Raw genomic sequence first — 15,943 nt, forward strand, 5'->3', positions numbered from 1 at the left:
ATTTGAAATATTAAGACTTTATGAAAGAAAGGAACAATGAAGAAAATGTTAACTTAGGATTTCTCAATGAAAATTTAAAAACAAGTTGTTCCAAATTTAAGTTATGAAACTGCTTGCTTATTAAAAGAGGCAGAGTCAGCCTTAGTTCAGTGATACCTATAGTATGAGGCCTTGTGTAGAACAGTTGATTACCCCATTCCAGAGACTTAAGTCTCAGTTGAGATTAAGTGTTTAAATAGTAGGGCAAGGAGCACCAACAAAAAGGAGTAATTTGTATGAGATTATACCACACTTGTCCAACTGCCTTAATTTCTTATCTGAAGGATGGCATTTCTGAGAATGCAGTATTCCCTTAATACTTCACATGAAAAAGCACCCTAGATTATGCACAGGTTCCTGAAGTAGGAGGCAAAACCGTATCTTTCGGTTTCAAAGGTGAGAATGCACTAAGAGACACACCTTTTCTTTATTTCAGTATTCAAATAAATTAGTGTTTTTCTGTTCAATTACAAATTTAATAAATCAAAAACAACAATCCAAGTTGATGGAGAAAAAAAAATCTACACATCACTGAATTTCACATCTTTGGCATGGCCATTTGATATGAAAAACTGTTTCATTTGACAAATCTGGCATGCTTGAATCTTCACCGTATGTTCAGTGTAGTCAAGTAGTCTGCAAGAAAGTGGAATTCCTCACCAAGAACATCCATGTTGAAATTGTTAATTCCAACATTTCCTCTTGTCGTGGTCACCGGTTAGAATGCTGAAGGAAGCTGTCTCTCTCTTCTTTCTTTGGCAGTGGAATATTCCCTAAAATGAAAAGACTTTTTTTAATATATTAGGCAAAATATAATCTTAAATCAATGTAAAACAAAACAGACAATTGAGAAAATTATTTTTGTTTGGAAGTTGTTACTTTCATCACCTCCAGGCACTGCATTACAAACCATCCCTGGAAAATAGAATGACATTGCAGGTGCTTAATTCATTTTTCCTGGACCGTTTCAGTTTTGCCCTGCATAGGCAGAAATCTCAGGCATGAAACTTATGCAAATGGAACCCTTGGCAGTAAATATGGGCATTTGTACCATGAGAGGTTCCCTCTTGATCTTGTGTTTAGAGTGATACCTGCTGAACTTGTAACTCCGAACCCTTTCTAAACAACCTAAATGGGATGCCATAATTATTCAATGGCCATTAAAATCTTTCTTCCTTCACAAAATAAAAGGAAGGAGAGACTGTTTTAAGATAATATCAATCAGGTTCATTATTCCTTCAATCAATTATTATTAATGCTTTTAAAACATTATTAGAACTTGCTTCCTAATTTTCTTTTGTAATCTCCTTAAAACTTAACTTGCACTTGATACAGATCCAGAGGATCAACATTCATACGATAGATCAACTTAGCAGGTAATCTTCATACAAACCAGTAAGAGACAGTAGTTGGGGCATGTTCTACCATGAGGACCATCACAGCTAAGTCTGAATACATCTTCAGATGATAAACATATTGTGCTTGAATTACTGAACTTTGATCAGATATACTGACTGAGGAACAAACGCCACGCTTTGGCTGAGATCATCTTCATCTGGAACTGACCATGACATGCTTGCTCCTTGTGTGTGTGTTTTCTGTGAACTGATTAATTTAGACAATACCAGTCTTGCTGCCAAGCAATCTCAATTTTCATTTTATTGAACTAAACATCACAAGAATCCCAATCCATTTTTCATATCAATACATTAATGCTAAACTGCAAGTAAACTCAACCATTTAAAATTAGGTGCTGCCATTGAGAATGCTTGACTGGTTCTGAGCCGCTGCATAAATCAAACCCACCCATCAGTGTAGCTGTCATTTTTAGTTGTCGAGATAGTTGTGGGGCACAACTGACAATTAGCTTAAGCTATACAGACCAGAATGTTGGGGTTTGATCTAATTCAGTGCCCAGTTAACTGAGCTCAAATAACAGTGAGAGACTTCCAATCAGCCTCGGTCATCCTGTGCCAGGCAAAGAGGGAACACTATTCAGCCCTACTTTGAGGACTATTAGGTATGTCAAGAAATCAATGCAGTTAAACTGTTGTAATAAAGAGCTCCCCCTTTCCTGTGACGTCTGAAGATGGAAAAAAAATGTTCAATTTTAGAACCTCACATTGACAACTAACTTTATTTCCAAACCCAACTTCCATTTACCACACTTTGAATTTCTACCAAGATAGCCATTAAATGTGATATTTCCAATCAAAGAACAATTTAAGTCTCATTTATCTCAAACCATAGCAAGAAGTGAGAAACCTATATTAAAAATCACTCCGTGTAAAGAAGTTAAAAGAACGATGGTTAAAGAAAAATCTCAGGCTATGCTGGTAAATATTTGGACTCTTGCCCATTCTGTGATGGGAAAATGAATAACAATGGGTTGACATCAGCTTTCAACCTTCACTATTCACTGTAGTGACTGCATTGAGGAATGCAGTACAAATTAACTCTTTGGTTCGGAGTTGTTTCCCATGCATAAAATCACCTTAGAGAAGGGACCAGAAAACATCCCATTACTTGTGTTTAGTATTTTGGTTTCCAATTGCATGTCTATTTTAGTTTAAATAACACAAAACACTTGAAGCCACTCAAGTTAGTGCTATCTTAAAAACAAGATGATGTTGCGATTCCAGAAGCTGGTGCAGTATGACTGAAATGGAAGTGTCAGATTGCTACATGAAAGTATCAATCATATTGAACATAACAATAAACTCCAGACTACCAACCACAACAGTAGTATTTTTAAAATTACAATGCATTTAAGCACAAAGTCAAAGAAGAACATTTAAACACCTTCAAGCACTGAAAAACACAAGGAAAGCACCAGTTGTAACATTAGCTAAACTGCATCTGTGACTGCTGGAAAGATTAAAAAGGTAATTTCAATTCTAGTCTTGACTCTAATCCTTCACATAACATATAAAAATTTCACTCCATACCCTCTACCACCTTCCCCATTAGTTCAAAGGTAAAGTTTCCTGCTCAGAGTGGTCATGAAGAAAGTAAAGTGTTACTGCCAGGCAAAAGTCAGGGATTTAATGAATGAGATTTCTCTGGTATTTAAGAGTTTTGAAATTAAACTCATAACTTTAAAGACTGACCTTATCAACAAACTGCCCAACAACTAAGTGGTTCCTTTGATAGGTGCTGATCACTGCATGCAGGAATCTGATTCCCTATTTGTAATCTGGGTGTGGCTCTCAAAACACATGGATAATCTAAGCAGTAGTTGCTGATTCTGAGTGGTCACAAAAAGAATTACAAGGAGTTTATTGAGCATGGGAATTTGATGCAGAGGAGGAAGTGCAGCTTTTTAGTTCTCAACACATGCTGGTTTTGTGTAAGCTAAAAGCATGAAGTATTTACTTTCTTTTGTCCAGGTGTGAATAGAAAGGAATTAAATTAAAAGTAGTTACAAAAAATTGAAGTTGAAATATGGCAATGCTATTGTATTTCACTAATGCAATATAACAGCTTGCAATCTCAATCTCATTGTCCAATCAGATCAGCCAAGATATTATTGAATGGCACAGCAGGCTGGAGTTCCTGAAGTGCCTGCTCATGACTGACACTTCAGTGAGACTTTACCAAGCAAACACGCAACTAGTAACTCATCTTGAATCCCTCAATTGCAGAGTCATTAAGCTGGACTGTGAATTAGACTCCTCAGCATACAACGAAAAGGGAGCAATATCATGTTAATTTATTCCAGACTTTGTCTCACATTTTTGAGGGAACCAGGCTCAGAATGGGATTAGTGTGAACAATGGATGAACTGGAGAATGAAAATCCATACAAGCAGATACTACTCAACAGGTCTGATGTTGTTGCTACCTGTTACAATAAGGATAAAGACAGTGGAAGGATATCCAATCTACTAATTACAGCACATTGGAAAAGGATACGGGGAGAGGCATAATGTGGTAGTTGTTGGGTAATGCAGTAATCAGACAAAGATATCATTTTTAGTGGGCAGAACTCAAAGATCTGGAGAGTCAGAGTCGAAAAGTGTGGCACTGGAAAAAGCACAGCAGGTCAGGCAACATCCGAGGAACAGGAGAGTCGACATTTCGGGCATAAATCTTTCATTCAGAAATCTGCATGGTAAGTTATCGGTCTAGTTCCACACGAGGGACATCTCAAACCAGATTGAAAAGGATATTGAACGAGGAGGATCCATGAGCTATCTTATAACCAATTTAGAGAAGAGTAGATTATAGGTACTTTTGGAAAGAGCTAATGAACTAAAGATCATGACCTCAAGGTTCATAACTGAGCTATGAGCAAACTGGCATGGGGAGAAACAGATCAGGGAGGTGAATATGTGGCCAAGTGATTGGAAATGAGAGATTTCATTTTAAGTACTGGGTTAGCAAGAAATTACTGGGCTAGGCTAATAATTCCTAATGGACAGGAAAAATGAAAGTGGTCACAAGGATGAAGTTTTCATAAACAAATCGGATAAACTGCAGTCACACATTTGGAGGATTTGACATGGGTGGTGATTATTAAGGATGAAATCTCAATGATGAGAGATGACAATGAAAGGTCAGTAGACATTGGAGACTTTATGGCTAGAACAAAGAATTACAAATGAATAATGAATTCGTGAGAATTGTCTGGCAGTTACTATAGCAGATATAAAGCAGTAGGTTGCGTAAATAGAGAGATTAGGCAGATGTAGGATCAGTGTTTTTAGTAAGAGATTTTGACTTTTATATAAATTTCATAAAATGTCAGAAAGGTGAATTTTATGAGTGTACCTGAGCTAATTTAACACAATGTCCAGGAGCCAACAAGAGATGATATTAGAAATGGTAATGTATAATGATTTACTTAATAGTCTAACTGTACAAAAACACATTTATCTAATGGCAATTATAATGTAGTTGAATAAACAGGTTATTTTCCAAAGGAGAAATGCAAAACAATTACCAACAATTCTAGATTAAGAGAAGGCTGATTTCAAAAGGATGAGAAACAGAGCGATTACAGTAAACTGGACAAATGCATCTATCAATGATGACAGAAGATCAGCAAGAGGAGTCAATGTTGAGGGATACACGGAAGCTTAGAGCTGGTGCACAATAGAGAAAGGTTACTGTGTAACGCCTTCCAGCCATAATACACCAAGGAATTGGAAACTCTATTGAACCCCTCAAGCTATATGCCTGACAAGTATTATAATTATAAACATCAAAAATATTGCAATTGTATTACAGCACCTCAGAGTTGAACATGCTGTAAGTAGCAAAGTTAAAGCCTATTGCACCTTCTGAATTTTCAATTTGAAATGTTTAGCCCTTGGACTGTATACTGATGTGAAATGTATACTGCAAATTTTAAAAGTATAACAATGATATTGAGGCACCTCAGAGTGTAACATGCTGAATGTAGACAAGATGAATTCTATCGCACTGTATAATTTTCAAAATGTTTCATCATGTACTTTTTCAAATTGTATGAATAAAGTATATTTTTGTGATACAGAGCCAGTTCTATACCCCTAAGGAATAAGACATTGATTCATTAGAAGAGACAACCGTGGACCATTAAAGATGTAAAGGACAACATAAAACATGTAAGAAAGCAAATAAAAATGCAGATAAAAACACTAATCCTAGTGAATAGGAAGTAGACAAAGTACATCACTAGTGACAAAACAGAATATGGAGCTAGAAAAGGAGCTCTGAGGCATATCAAAATTAACACTTTACAAAGAAAGAGTGATCAGGTGGAAAGTATGCCTCTTTAAACCAGGTAACAGTGCCATTACCAATGGAAATTAGGACATGACACACATACTGAATAATCATTTGTATGTGAGTTGAATTAGAAGAGAAGGTTAACATGCTAGACATGTCAAATAAATTAATTAATACAGAATCAGGGTCAGAGAGCCATCTAAATGATGAAGCAAAGTAAGAGTGACCTTAGGATGGAGGAATAGTCATTGATGGTATAGTTGGGTATGTCCGAGCCTAGGAGAGATTCCTGAGGAACAGAGGGCTTTTGTGGCACAGTAATAGCGTTTCTATGTAATTGCGTAGGCCCACGTTCAAATCCCACCTACTGCAGATGTGTGTCACAACATCTCTGAATAGGTTGTCTAGAAAATATCAACCACACAGATCATGGAAGAGGCCTGATTTCAATCCATTTATAAAATTAGTCCATTGACAATTGCTAACGCTGGGATAGGAGTTTTCTAACAATCCAAAATCTTGTGATGTTGTGGTAATGTCCGTATCTTTGAGCCAGAAGGCTTGGGTTCAAGTCCCAGATACTCCTGCAGAGACACCTGGCACTGAGATGGCTGGCCTCCAAATATCTTCCTTTGTGTCAGGCATGACTCCAGCCAGTGGAGAGATTTCCATTGGCTCCAGTTTTACTAGAGCTCCTTAATGCCACAATCGGTCAATGCTGCCTTGATGTCAAGAGAGGTCATCCTCACTTCTCTGGAGTTCAGCCTTTTCTTCAATGTTTGAATAAAGGTTGCAATGGGATCAGGAGCTGAGTGGCCCTGGCAGAGCCCAAACTGAGCTGGTTATTGCTGAGTGAGTGGTGTCGGGGGGGGGAGGGGGTGAGGAATCCGGCCAATTGGATTTGTAGATTTGAGATACCTGGATAATCTCCCACATTGTTGGGTAAATGTCAGGATTGTATCTGGAACAACTTGACTAGGGATATGGCTAATTTGGGCACACAGCTCATCAGTACTATTGTCAGGTTGTGGTCAGAGCTCTGTAATATCCAGAGCCTTCAGTGGTTTCTTGGTACCCATCAAGTGAAGCAATTTGGCTGAAGACTGGCATGTGATCCTGAGGACCAACAGGAAGAGGTCAAGATGAATCATCTACTCAGCACTTCTGGCTGAAAGTTAAAGAGTATAAGACATAGGAGAAGGAGTAGGCCATGGAGGCTGCCCTTCAGTGAGATCATGACTTTTCAGATAATCCTTAATTTCCCTCTCTTTTCACCATAACCTGTAACTCCCTCACTGATTAAGAATCTCTATATCTCAACCTTGAATACAGCCCCTCCTGTAGTAAAGAATTCCACTGATGCACCATTCTCAAAGAGAAGAATTTCCTCCTCATCTCTGTCTTAAATGGGTAGCTACTTATTCTGGTCCTAAATGCTCCCAAAAGCAGGAACAAGAAACATCCCCAGATTCAAGAGTTAAACTATGAAGGGAGATTCCATAAACCAAGGGTGTTAAGGTTGAAGAGTGAGTTGATTAACATTTTCAAGATATCAAAGGGAATGGATAGTATAAACAGAGAGAAACTATTTCCATTAATTGAGCTGAGGTCCTTAAGGCATAGTTGAAAAAATACGAACTGAACTATTCAAGACAGAGTTGAGGAAATAATTCTATACACGAAGCACTATAAAGTTCAAAACTCTCTTCTATAACTGATACTAGACCAGTTATTCGTTTTGCAACTGAAACTGATTTTCTTAATGAAAGATATTAAAGGAGTACAGGGCAAAGGTGCAGGGAGTTGGGTCAGTTCAACCACAATCTCACTAAACTAGAGAAACAACTTCACAATTGGTTAAATGGCTATTTCTGCTACTACCTGTCATAAATCAGTTTCAGTCAATAAGTTACAATGAGTTGCAGCTACAGCATTCAGGCTGAGGGGAAAGAAACAACATCAGTCATGACTCCCACACTCGACTGTCATATAAAACACCTTATGGTAGGTGTTATCCTGGTTTACGGACTATGTCAAGTCAGCATGACCTACCTGACACTATACCCACTTGGCTCTCTATCCCCTCCCAATTGGCACCCTACTTAGCTGACACTATACTCACTTGGCTCTCTATTTCTTCCAAGTTTTCGACATGTTTGGTATCATGGCTCACAAGTTATCAACACACCGTGCATGCTGCCCACCATTTCAATTCGATTCCTTTGCCAAGTGTCAGTCTGTGGAGTGGATTTTCTGGGGACAGGCAATCTCATGCAAATTCCCACCCCAGCCCTTTTTTTTATATAAAAGAAGGGAGTTTTGCTTTTCTGAGAGGATAATGTGCTCAGACCTACCTAACAAATATAGAGACTATGACAGTTCTTTCTTGTCACAGAACTGCTGGGAGGGTGAGTGCCAGATGGGTAGAGGTAGGTGCCAGGTGGGTAAGGTACCAACTGGAAGGGAATAGAGAGCCAAGTGGGTATAGTGTCAGGTAAGTAGGGTGCCAATTGGGAGGGGTAGAGAGTCAGGTGGGAAGTGGAGCAGGTGAGTGTTTGCAAAAGATCAGGGTGGGCTGGAGAAACTGAGTTGGATGGAAATCCAGATGGGGGAGGGGCGGGGGGGTCGTGTCCAGTCCAGTGGGGGAGGGAAAGGATGATAGGGTCCAATGGTGGGTGGTGCAAGTCAGATCTAAAAGCAGTGGCAGTGGCTGGGGTCATGGAACTCAGGGTGAGGGTATCAGGTCCACTGACCGGGCAGGGTTCAGATCTTAATGGAGATGGAGGGAAGGTGTTGGATACCAGGGGTAGGGTGTGTCAGGTGTCAGTGGGTAGGGGAAGGTGTGCTTCCAGGTCCTGGGGAGAGAAGAGTGTCATGTTGTTGTGGGGAGTGCTTATGTCAGTCCCTGGGATGTGTGTTAGGGTCAGGATCTGGGCTGTGTAACTGTTCGTGACAGTGGAGTAGTTTGGGGTGTGTGAGCTAACTATGGGGTCAGTACTCAGGAGTTTGAATGGGTATCTAATTTCTAACTTTTCCAGAATAATTATTTCACTTAATTTCATTGGAACCATCCAGAGTCTCTGATTTTTACAGAGGCTTTCAGCAGTTGCCAAGAATAGAGGAATTGCCCAGAGGAACAGTCAGTTTCAGAGTGTGTACAGTGGGGATTCTGCAGGGTCCCCATTCACAGCTCCCACTTACACTGGAGTAAAGACTGTCTGGCCAGTGGGAAATCTGTGCCAGTCCTCTTATCATGTGTTTCCGTTTTTAGACAGAGCTGTCCTTTATTCTGCCATAGACTTTCTCAGGACCAAAGCTGTCTTCTACTACTCTTTGTTTTTTTTTTACACAATATCACTGTTATTTAATCTCTTTTGCCTCTAAAATATCCCTGACCTTTTCTTCTGGCTGATGCTCCCTCATTTATCAACATCACAAACCCATCTCATTTCAACCTCTCTTCAGTTCCTAAGTCCTAATTAATCCAAATGTTGACTCTCTTCCCCCACAGATGCTGCCAGACCTGCTGAGTTTTTCCAACACCCGCTGTGTTTACAACAGTAGTTGCTTGACCAATAATCTCGAAGAGGCATTTGAAAAACTAAATGACTAATGAGAAAGATTTTCAATAAACGAGAATGAATGTCAGGCAGCTGACCTACAACAAAAACAGAGGTCGCTGGAGAAACCTGGCAGTTCTAGCAGCATCTGCTGTGGAAAGGAAGCACAGTTAACATTTCAGCGTCTGGTAACTCTTCATCAGAACTGCTGGCAGCTCGAAAAAGAGGTATTTATGCTGAAGAGGAAATTGGGGGAGGTGAGTGGGTAGGTGAAGATGGAACCCAGAGAGAGAGAGAGAAAGAAAAAGAGAGACATGTGAATGGGGTAGGTAAGCAAGGAATAGCAGGTCAGGACAGAAAAAACGCTGACTTAAGTGATAATGAGAGCTTTATATTAGAGCCAGTTTGCAATGTCAATTATAGCTCTGACACCTTCTAGCCAAACCTGGAGAGAATACCACACGATGAGTTTGAAAGCAGCAAAGATGGTAAAGCTGATTGAACTTGCCTGGAGGTGCTATAAAGTATTCCTCTACAACTTGCTTCGCATTGCTGAGGATTGCCTCTGCACAGTAACCTTCCGTGACTGTGTCCTCACGCAAGTACAATGGCCTGTGTGATAAAATAGAAATGTTTTGAGAACTGAATTGAAAGGTACTATACTAGCAGTCTATAGATCTCTCTGATCAGTGATAAGATAATATCATAAGAACATAAGAACAGGAACTGATTATAGTAAATCCCCAACTGACTTGCTTGCAAAACAATGTTGGTAAGTTAATAGAGCCTATAATTTCACTGAGCGTTCCAATTTTTGTTTTAACATCATATCCTGTGTTCTCCATTTGGCACCATTTTGGAGGTGCTTCTCCCATCCTCTCACCCACTGATTTGCAGCATCTGCCTTTGCCCAACACTCTGGCATCTCCCCTCCCTAACCAACCCTGTCGATGAACCTCCTGTGTCTTGACTGTTGCCATTTACGTCTCCTGAATGTGCACTCTTGCCAAGGCCATGGAAAATATAGAATATTGACTGTAGGGAAACAGATGGTGACACCTTGAAAAATGTCCATATTACAGAGGAGGAAGTGCTGGATGTCTTGAAATGCATAAAGGTGGATAAATCCCCAGGACCTGATCAGGTGTACCTGAGAACTCTGTGGGAAACTAGAGAAGTGATTGCTGGGACTCCTGCTGAGATATTTGTACCATCGATAGTCACAGGTGAGGTGCCAGAAGACTGGAGGTTGGCAAACGTGGTGCCACTGTTTACGAAAGGTGGTAAGGACAAGCCAGGGAACTATAGATCAGTGAGCCCGACGTCGGTGAGGGCAAGTTGTTGGAGCGAGGGACAGGATGTACATGTATTTGGAAATGCAATGACTGATTAGGGATAGTCAACATGGCTTTGTGCATGGGAAATCATGTCTCACAAACTTGACTGAGCTTTCTGAAAAAGTAACAAAGAGGATTGATGAGGGCAGAGTGGTAGATGTGATCTATATGGACTTCAGTAAGGCGTTTGACAAGGTTCCCCATGGGAGACTGGTTAGCAAGGTTAGATCTCATGGAATACAGGGAGAACTAGCCATTTGGATACAGAACTGGGTCAAAGGTAGAAGACAGAGGGTGGTGGTGGAGGGTTGTTTTTCAGACTGGAGGCCTGTGACCAGTGGAGTGCCACAAGGATCGGTGCTGGGTCCTCTACTTTTCGTCATTTATATAAACGATTTGGATGTGAACATAGGAGGTATAGTTAGTAGTTTGCAGATGACACCAAAATTGGACGTATATTGGACAGCGAAGGAGGTCACCACAATTTACAACAGGATCTTGATCAGATGGGCCAATGGGCTGAGGAGTGGCAGATGGAGTTTAATTTAGATAAATACGAGATGAGAATTTTGGAAAAGGAAATCAGAATAGCACTAATACAGTTAATAGTAAGGTCCTAGAAAGTGTTGCTGAACAAAGAGACCTTGGAGTGTAGGTTCATAGCTCCTTGAAATTAGAGGCACAGGTAGATAGGATAGTGAAGGCGGCATTTGGTATATTTTCCTTTATTGGTCAAAGTATTGAGTACAGGTGTTGGGATGTCATGTTGAGGCTGTACAGGACGTTGGTTAGGCCACTTTTGGAATATTGCGTGCAATTCTGGTCTCCTTCCTATTGGAAGGATGTTGTGAAACTGTTAGGGTTCAGAAAAGGTTTACAAGGGTGTTGCCAGGGTTGGAGGGTTTGAGCTATAGGGAGACACTGAATAGGCTGGGGCTTTTTTCCCCAGAGTTTCAGAGGCTAAGGGGCGACCTTATAAAGATTTATGAAAACATGAGGAGCATGGATAGGATAAATAGACAAGTCTTTTCCTTGGGATGGGGGAGTCCAGAACTAAAGGGTCAGGGTGAGAGGGGAAAGACATATAAGAGACCTAAGGGGCAACGTTTTCACGCAGAGGATGGTACGTGTATGGAAGCTAAGGAACTTCATCATGTCTACAAGGACTCTTACCAATTTTTTACAGGATGCACCACAGAAAGCATCCCTATCTGGATTCATCACAGCTCGGTATGACAACTGCCCTTCCCAAGGCCGCAAGAAACCACAGAGAATCATGAACACAGCCCAGGCCCTCACGTAAACAAGCCTTTCGTTCACTGAATCCAACTTTATTTCCCACTGCCTCAGGATTTGATTTGATTTATTGTAGTTACATGTATCTAAGTACAGTGAAAAGCTTTGTTTTGTGAGCAGCACAGGCAGATCATAGCAGTCAAAGACACAAAGATCATTGGGAAAGCAACCAACATAATCAAAGAACCCTCCCACCAACTTATACTCTCTTCCATCTTCCTCTGTCAAGCAGTAGATATGAAACATATATGAATAGTTTCAAGATCCACTTTTTCCCTGCTGTTATTAGACTTCTGAATGGACCTCTCAAATTATAAATTTAACGTTGATCTCGTTCCCTTTGCATCTTCTCTGTAGCCTTAGCATTGTATTCCTCACTCTGTTGTATTACCTGAATGCACTTTGTATGATCTGCCTGTACTGTATGCAAAACAAAACTTTTCACTGTACCTAGGTACAGTGACAATTATAAATCAAACCAAACTTTAATGTATGTTTTTGCCTGTCAAACACCTTGATCCATTTTGTGAGGTTAAAAGGTGCTATATACAAGTACAAATTGTTGTTATTCAGTTGGTATCACTACAATAGATTATCTGGTCACTAATTTCTATGCCAACAAACACTTTCATGTACATAGCACTTTTAGCATAGTAAAACATCCCAACTGCTTCACAGGACCAAAATTGCTAATGGATAGATGACCAACATAAATAAGTTTGAAGGACTGTTTTAAAGGTAAGAAGGAAATTTCAGAATTTACATCTGCTGCACTTTATAAATTTATCAACATAAAATATTTCACTCAGTTGTACAACTGTTTTTTTTAAATGCATTTCTGGGAGGTGCATGTCACTAGTTAGGTCACCAATTATTGTCCATACCTAATTGCTCAGAAAACAATTAAGAGTCAACCACATTGCCATGGATCACATGTAGGCCAGACCCAATAAGAAAGACTTATTTCCTTCCTTAAAAAGGACATTAGTGACCTAGGTAGCAAGATGGCTCAGTAGTTAGCACTGATGCCTCACAGCACCAGGGACCTGGGTTCAATTCCAGCCTCCAGGTGACTGTCTGTATGGAGTTTGCACATTCTCCCCATGTCTGCATGGGTTTCCTTCAGGTGCTCCAGTTTCCTCCTGCAATCCAAAGATGTGCAAGTGGCAATGCTAAATTGCCTGTAGTGGTCAAGGATGTGTAGGTTAGGTGCATTAGTCTGGGGTAAATGTAGAGTAATAGGGGAATGGGCCTGGGTGGGACACTCTTCGGAGGGTTGATGTGGACTTGCTGGGCCGAAGGGCCTGTTTCCACACTGTAGCGATTCTATGAGGTGGTTTTTTTTTTACAACAATCAAACAGTTGCCATTACTGATCCAATTCACCATCTGCCATGGTGGGATTCGAACTCAGGTCCTCAACACATTAAGCCTGGGGTTCTGAGTGACCTGTGCAGAGACACTACCACGATACCATCACCTCCCCTAACAATCTAACTCCTTTGGTCTCTTTTGCTCTCCTTAATTTACCATCAGGTAAGACAGAGATACCATTACCTGTCCTCCAGCACTGAATCCATGGGCTCCACTCCCTCAGTGTCAACAGCATGCAGCTGGTTGGCAAACTGTATGGCATCTGCCAGTCTTTCTATACCCTCCTGGTTCCGAAAATCAACGAGTGCCAATCGTTCAAGATGGTCAATCATCTCCATGGTAACCTGGAGTTTGGTGGCATGAAAACATTAAATCATTATAAGTCTCTGCCCAGTGTAGCACTGTGCAACCACTGTGCCAGAGAACCAGGGTCTATCACTGGCCTGTGTAAAGCTGAAGCAGTGCAGGTACTATGTCCCTGAACTATAGCGTGGGGAACAATTAAGCTTTTCTATCTCTTCAATAAATGATCCAGCACACAGAAACTGCAACTGTATGCACCTTTTATATTTTCTCCCTTTCTCGCTTGAAAGCACCAATTCCCTAACTATTTCTACTGTTAACAGGCTCCTCTGTCCATTCACACCCAAGCAGCCTTCTGGGTAAAGTCTCGATCATTTATTTAAAGTGCCTAAATTTAAAAGCTCAGTTCAAGTCTGCTCACACTTGCAATGCAATCAAGGGATTGCTGGAGAGTTAAGGAACCCATGGATCCTCTTTCCCACCCAGGGTCGATGAGCAATCCTTCCATTGCACAGAGCAGGGTCAAACACAGGGCCTCCCAGGTCTATATGGTTCTCAGTTAGAGGTTTAATTACCAACAAGTACAGTTTTTGGCTGTTTCCCAGGAAATGCTTCCTTACCTCTGGAAACTCACAGACCTCTACAGGCTGCCAGGATGGACTCTGAGGCACCTAAAAAGATCAAGAATGGAAATCTAAATCAGAGCAGTTTGGTTCCAATGATAGTTAAATGGTCATCAAATGCCTAACCTCAGGAATGATGACTGACCAGTTGAAGAAGAGGGCAGAGGTGCCTGAACCCTCAAAACTGACAAGGAAATTAGAGTGGAGTTTTAATGGAGACATTATATGCTATGTACAGATCAGGTAGAATGTGACCCAATAATGTTGCAGAGATATAGGGTCAATGGGCTGGTGAATAAAACAGTGCAGCGTCGCGATAGTGATGGTGAGACTTTATGGGATGCAGAGGAAGGAGAGATCACTGACTGATTGCTTATCTGGATTCAGGGGGTGATCCGGAATCAGGAGGTGATCCAGATTAAGGGGATGATCCTGATTCAGGGGGATCTGGATTAAGGGGGTGATCCAGATTAAGGGGGTGATCTGGATTAAAGGGGTGATCCAGGTTCGGGGGGATCTGGGTTCAGGGAGGATCTGGATTAAAAGGGGGATGCGGATTTGGGGGGGGGGGGATGCGGATTAAAGGGGTGATCCGGATTCAGAGGGGGAATCAGGATTAAGGGGGTAATCTGGGTTCAGTGGGTATCCGGATTTATGGGGTGGGGGTGATCCGGATTAAGGGGTGATCCGGATTCAGAGGGGGTGATCTGGGTTCAGTGGGTATCTGGATTTGCGGGGGGGGTGATCCGGATTAAGGGGGGATGCGGATTCGGTGTGTGGGGGGGGTCGGGATTAAAGGGGTGATCCGGGTTCAGGGAGGATCCGGATTAAGGGGGGATGCGGATTCGGGGGCGATCCGGGTTCGGCTCTCTCCAGCCCCGGGGGTGACTGGCGGCTGGAGGCGGTCGCCCGGAGCTCCATCCCCGGCCTTACCTTACTCCAGGCCGGGGCTGGGCCCGCTCCCTCAGGCCTCCCGCTGCTGGGTCCGGGCGGCCTCCCACAAACGGCAGTCCGCGCATTCCGCGGCCTCGGGCTCGGGCTCAGCCGCCGGGGCAGCGGCACCCAGAGGGCGGCTCTCCTGGTGAAGCTCCACATTGTCCCGGGGCCGAGGGGAATGAGGCAGGAGCCGGGCTCCAGCGGCTGTGGCCTCGGAGACAGTGAGCAGGAAGGGCCCTGGATCCGGGCTGTAATAATAACACTCATCAATAATCTGATTCAATCTATCATCCTAATAAATAATATATAATTATATATATATATAAATTAATCGATAATCTGAATTTATAATCCGAATTAAATCTGTATTCTGAATCAATCATCTATCATCCAAATTGATAATCTATAATCCTAATCAATAATCTATAATCCTAATCTATAATCTATCAGCCAAATTAAAAATCAGCATTCCAAATAATTTTAAATACATCTTTTGCTCCTGCTCCCACAGCATCATATCTGGTGTCACCCAAGGGTATAAACTTAGCAATATTCTTTTTTATTGTCTACATACTGCTCTTCAATGACAATAACTGATATCACAGCATTTGTTTTCACATGGTCGCCTATACCATACAGCTGTACCTCACTAAGACATCTCACAACTCTTTCATTATTGCTAAATGATCAGATCACTAATCTAAAATCCAGAACTGAATATGTACATTCGGATTAAATGTTGGGAAGATCAAATTATTGTTT

At 41.4% G+C, this 15,943-nt stretch overlaps 1 protein-coding gene across 1 annotated transcript; it reads right to left on the reverse strand.

The window, feature by feature from the left end:
• Positions 1 to 421: 421 nt before the first annotated feature.
• LOC132827471 (glutamyl-tRNA(Gln) amidotransferase subunit C, mitochondrial-like) lies at positions 422 to 15,448 on the reverse strand. Its single transcript, XM_060844158.1, has 5 exons — positions 15,179 to 15,448; positions 14,243 to 14,293; positions 13,503 to 13,663; positions 9,822 to 9,925; positions 422 to 812 (listed from the first exon to the last, which is right to left on the reverse strand). The coding sequence occupies exons 1-5, from the start codon at positions 15,446 to 15,448 to the stop codon at positions 751 to 753; spliced, it is 648 nt and encodes a 215-aa protein (XP_060700141.1). The 3' UTR covers positions 422 to 750.
• Between the last annotated feature and the right edge of the window lie 495 nt (positions 15,449 to 15,943).

This window comes from Hemiscyllium ocellatum, chromosome 24 (assembly GCF_020745735.1).
Source record: "Hemiscyllium ocellatum isolate sHemOce1 chromosome 24, sHemOce1.pat.X.cur, whole genome shotgun sequence".
Classification (NCBI taxonomy): Eukaryota; Metazoa; Chordata; class Chondrichthyes; order Orectolobiformes; family Hemiscylliidae; genus Hemiscyllium; species Hemiscyllium ocellatum.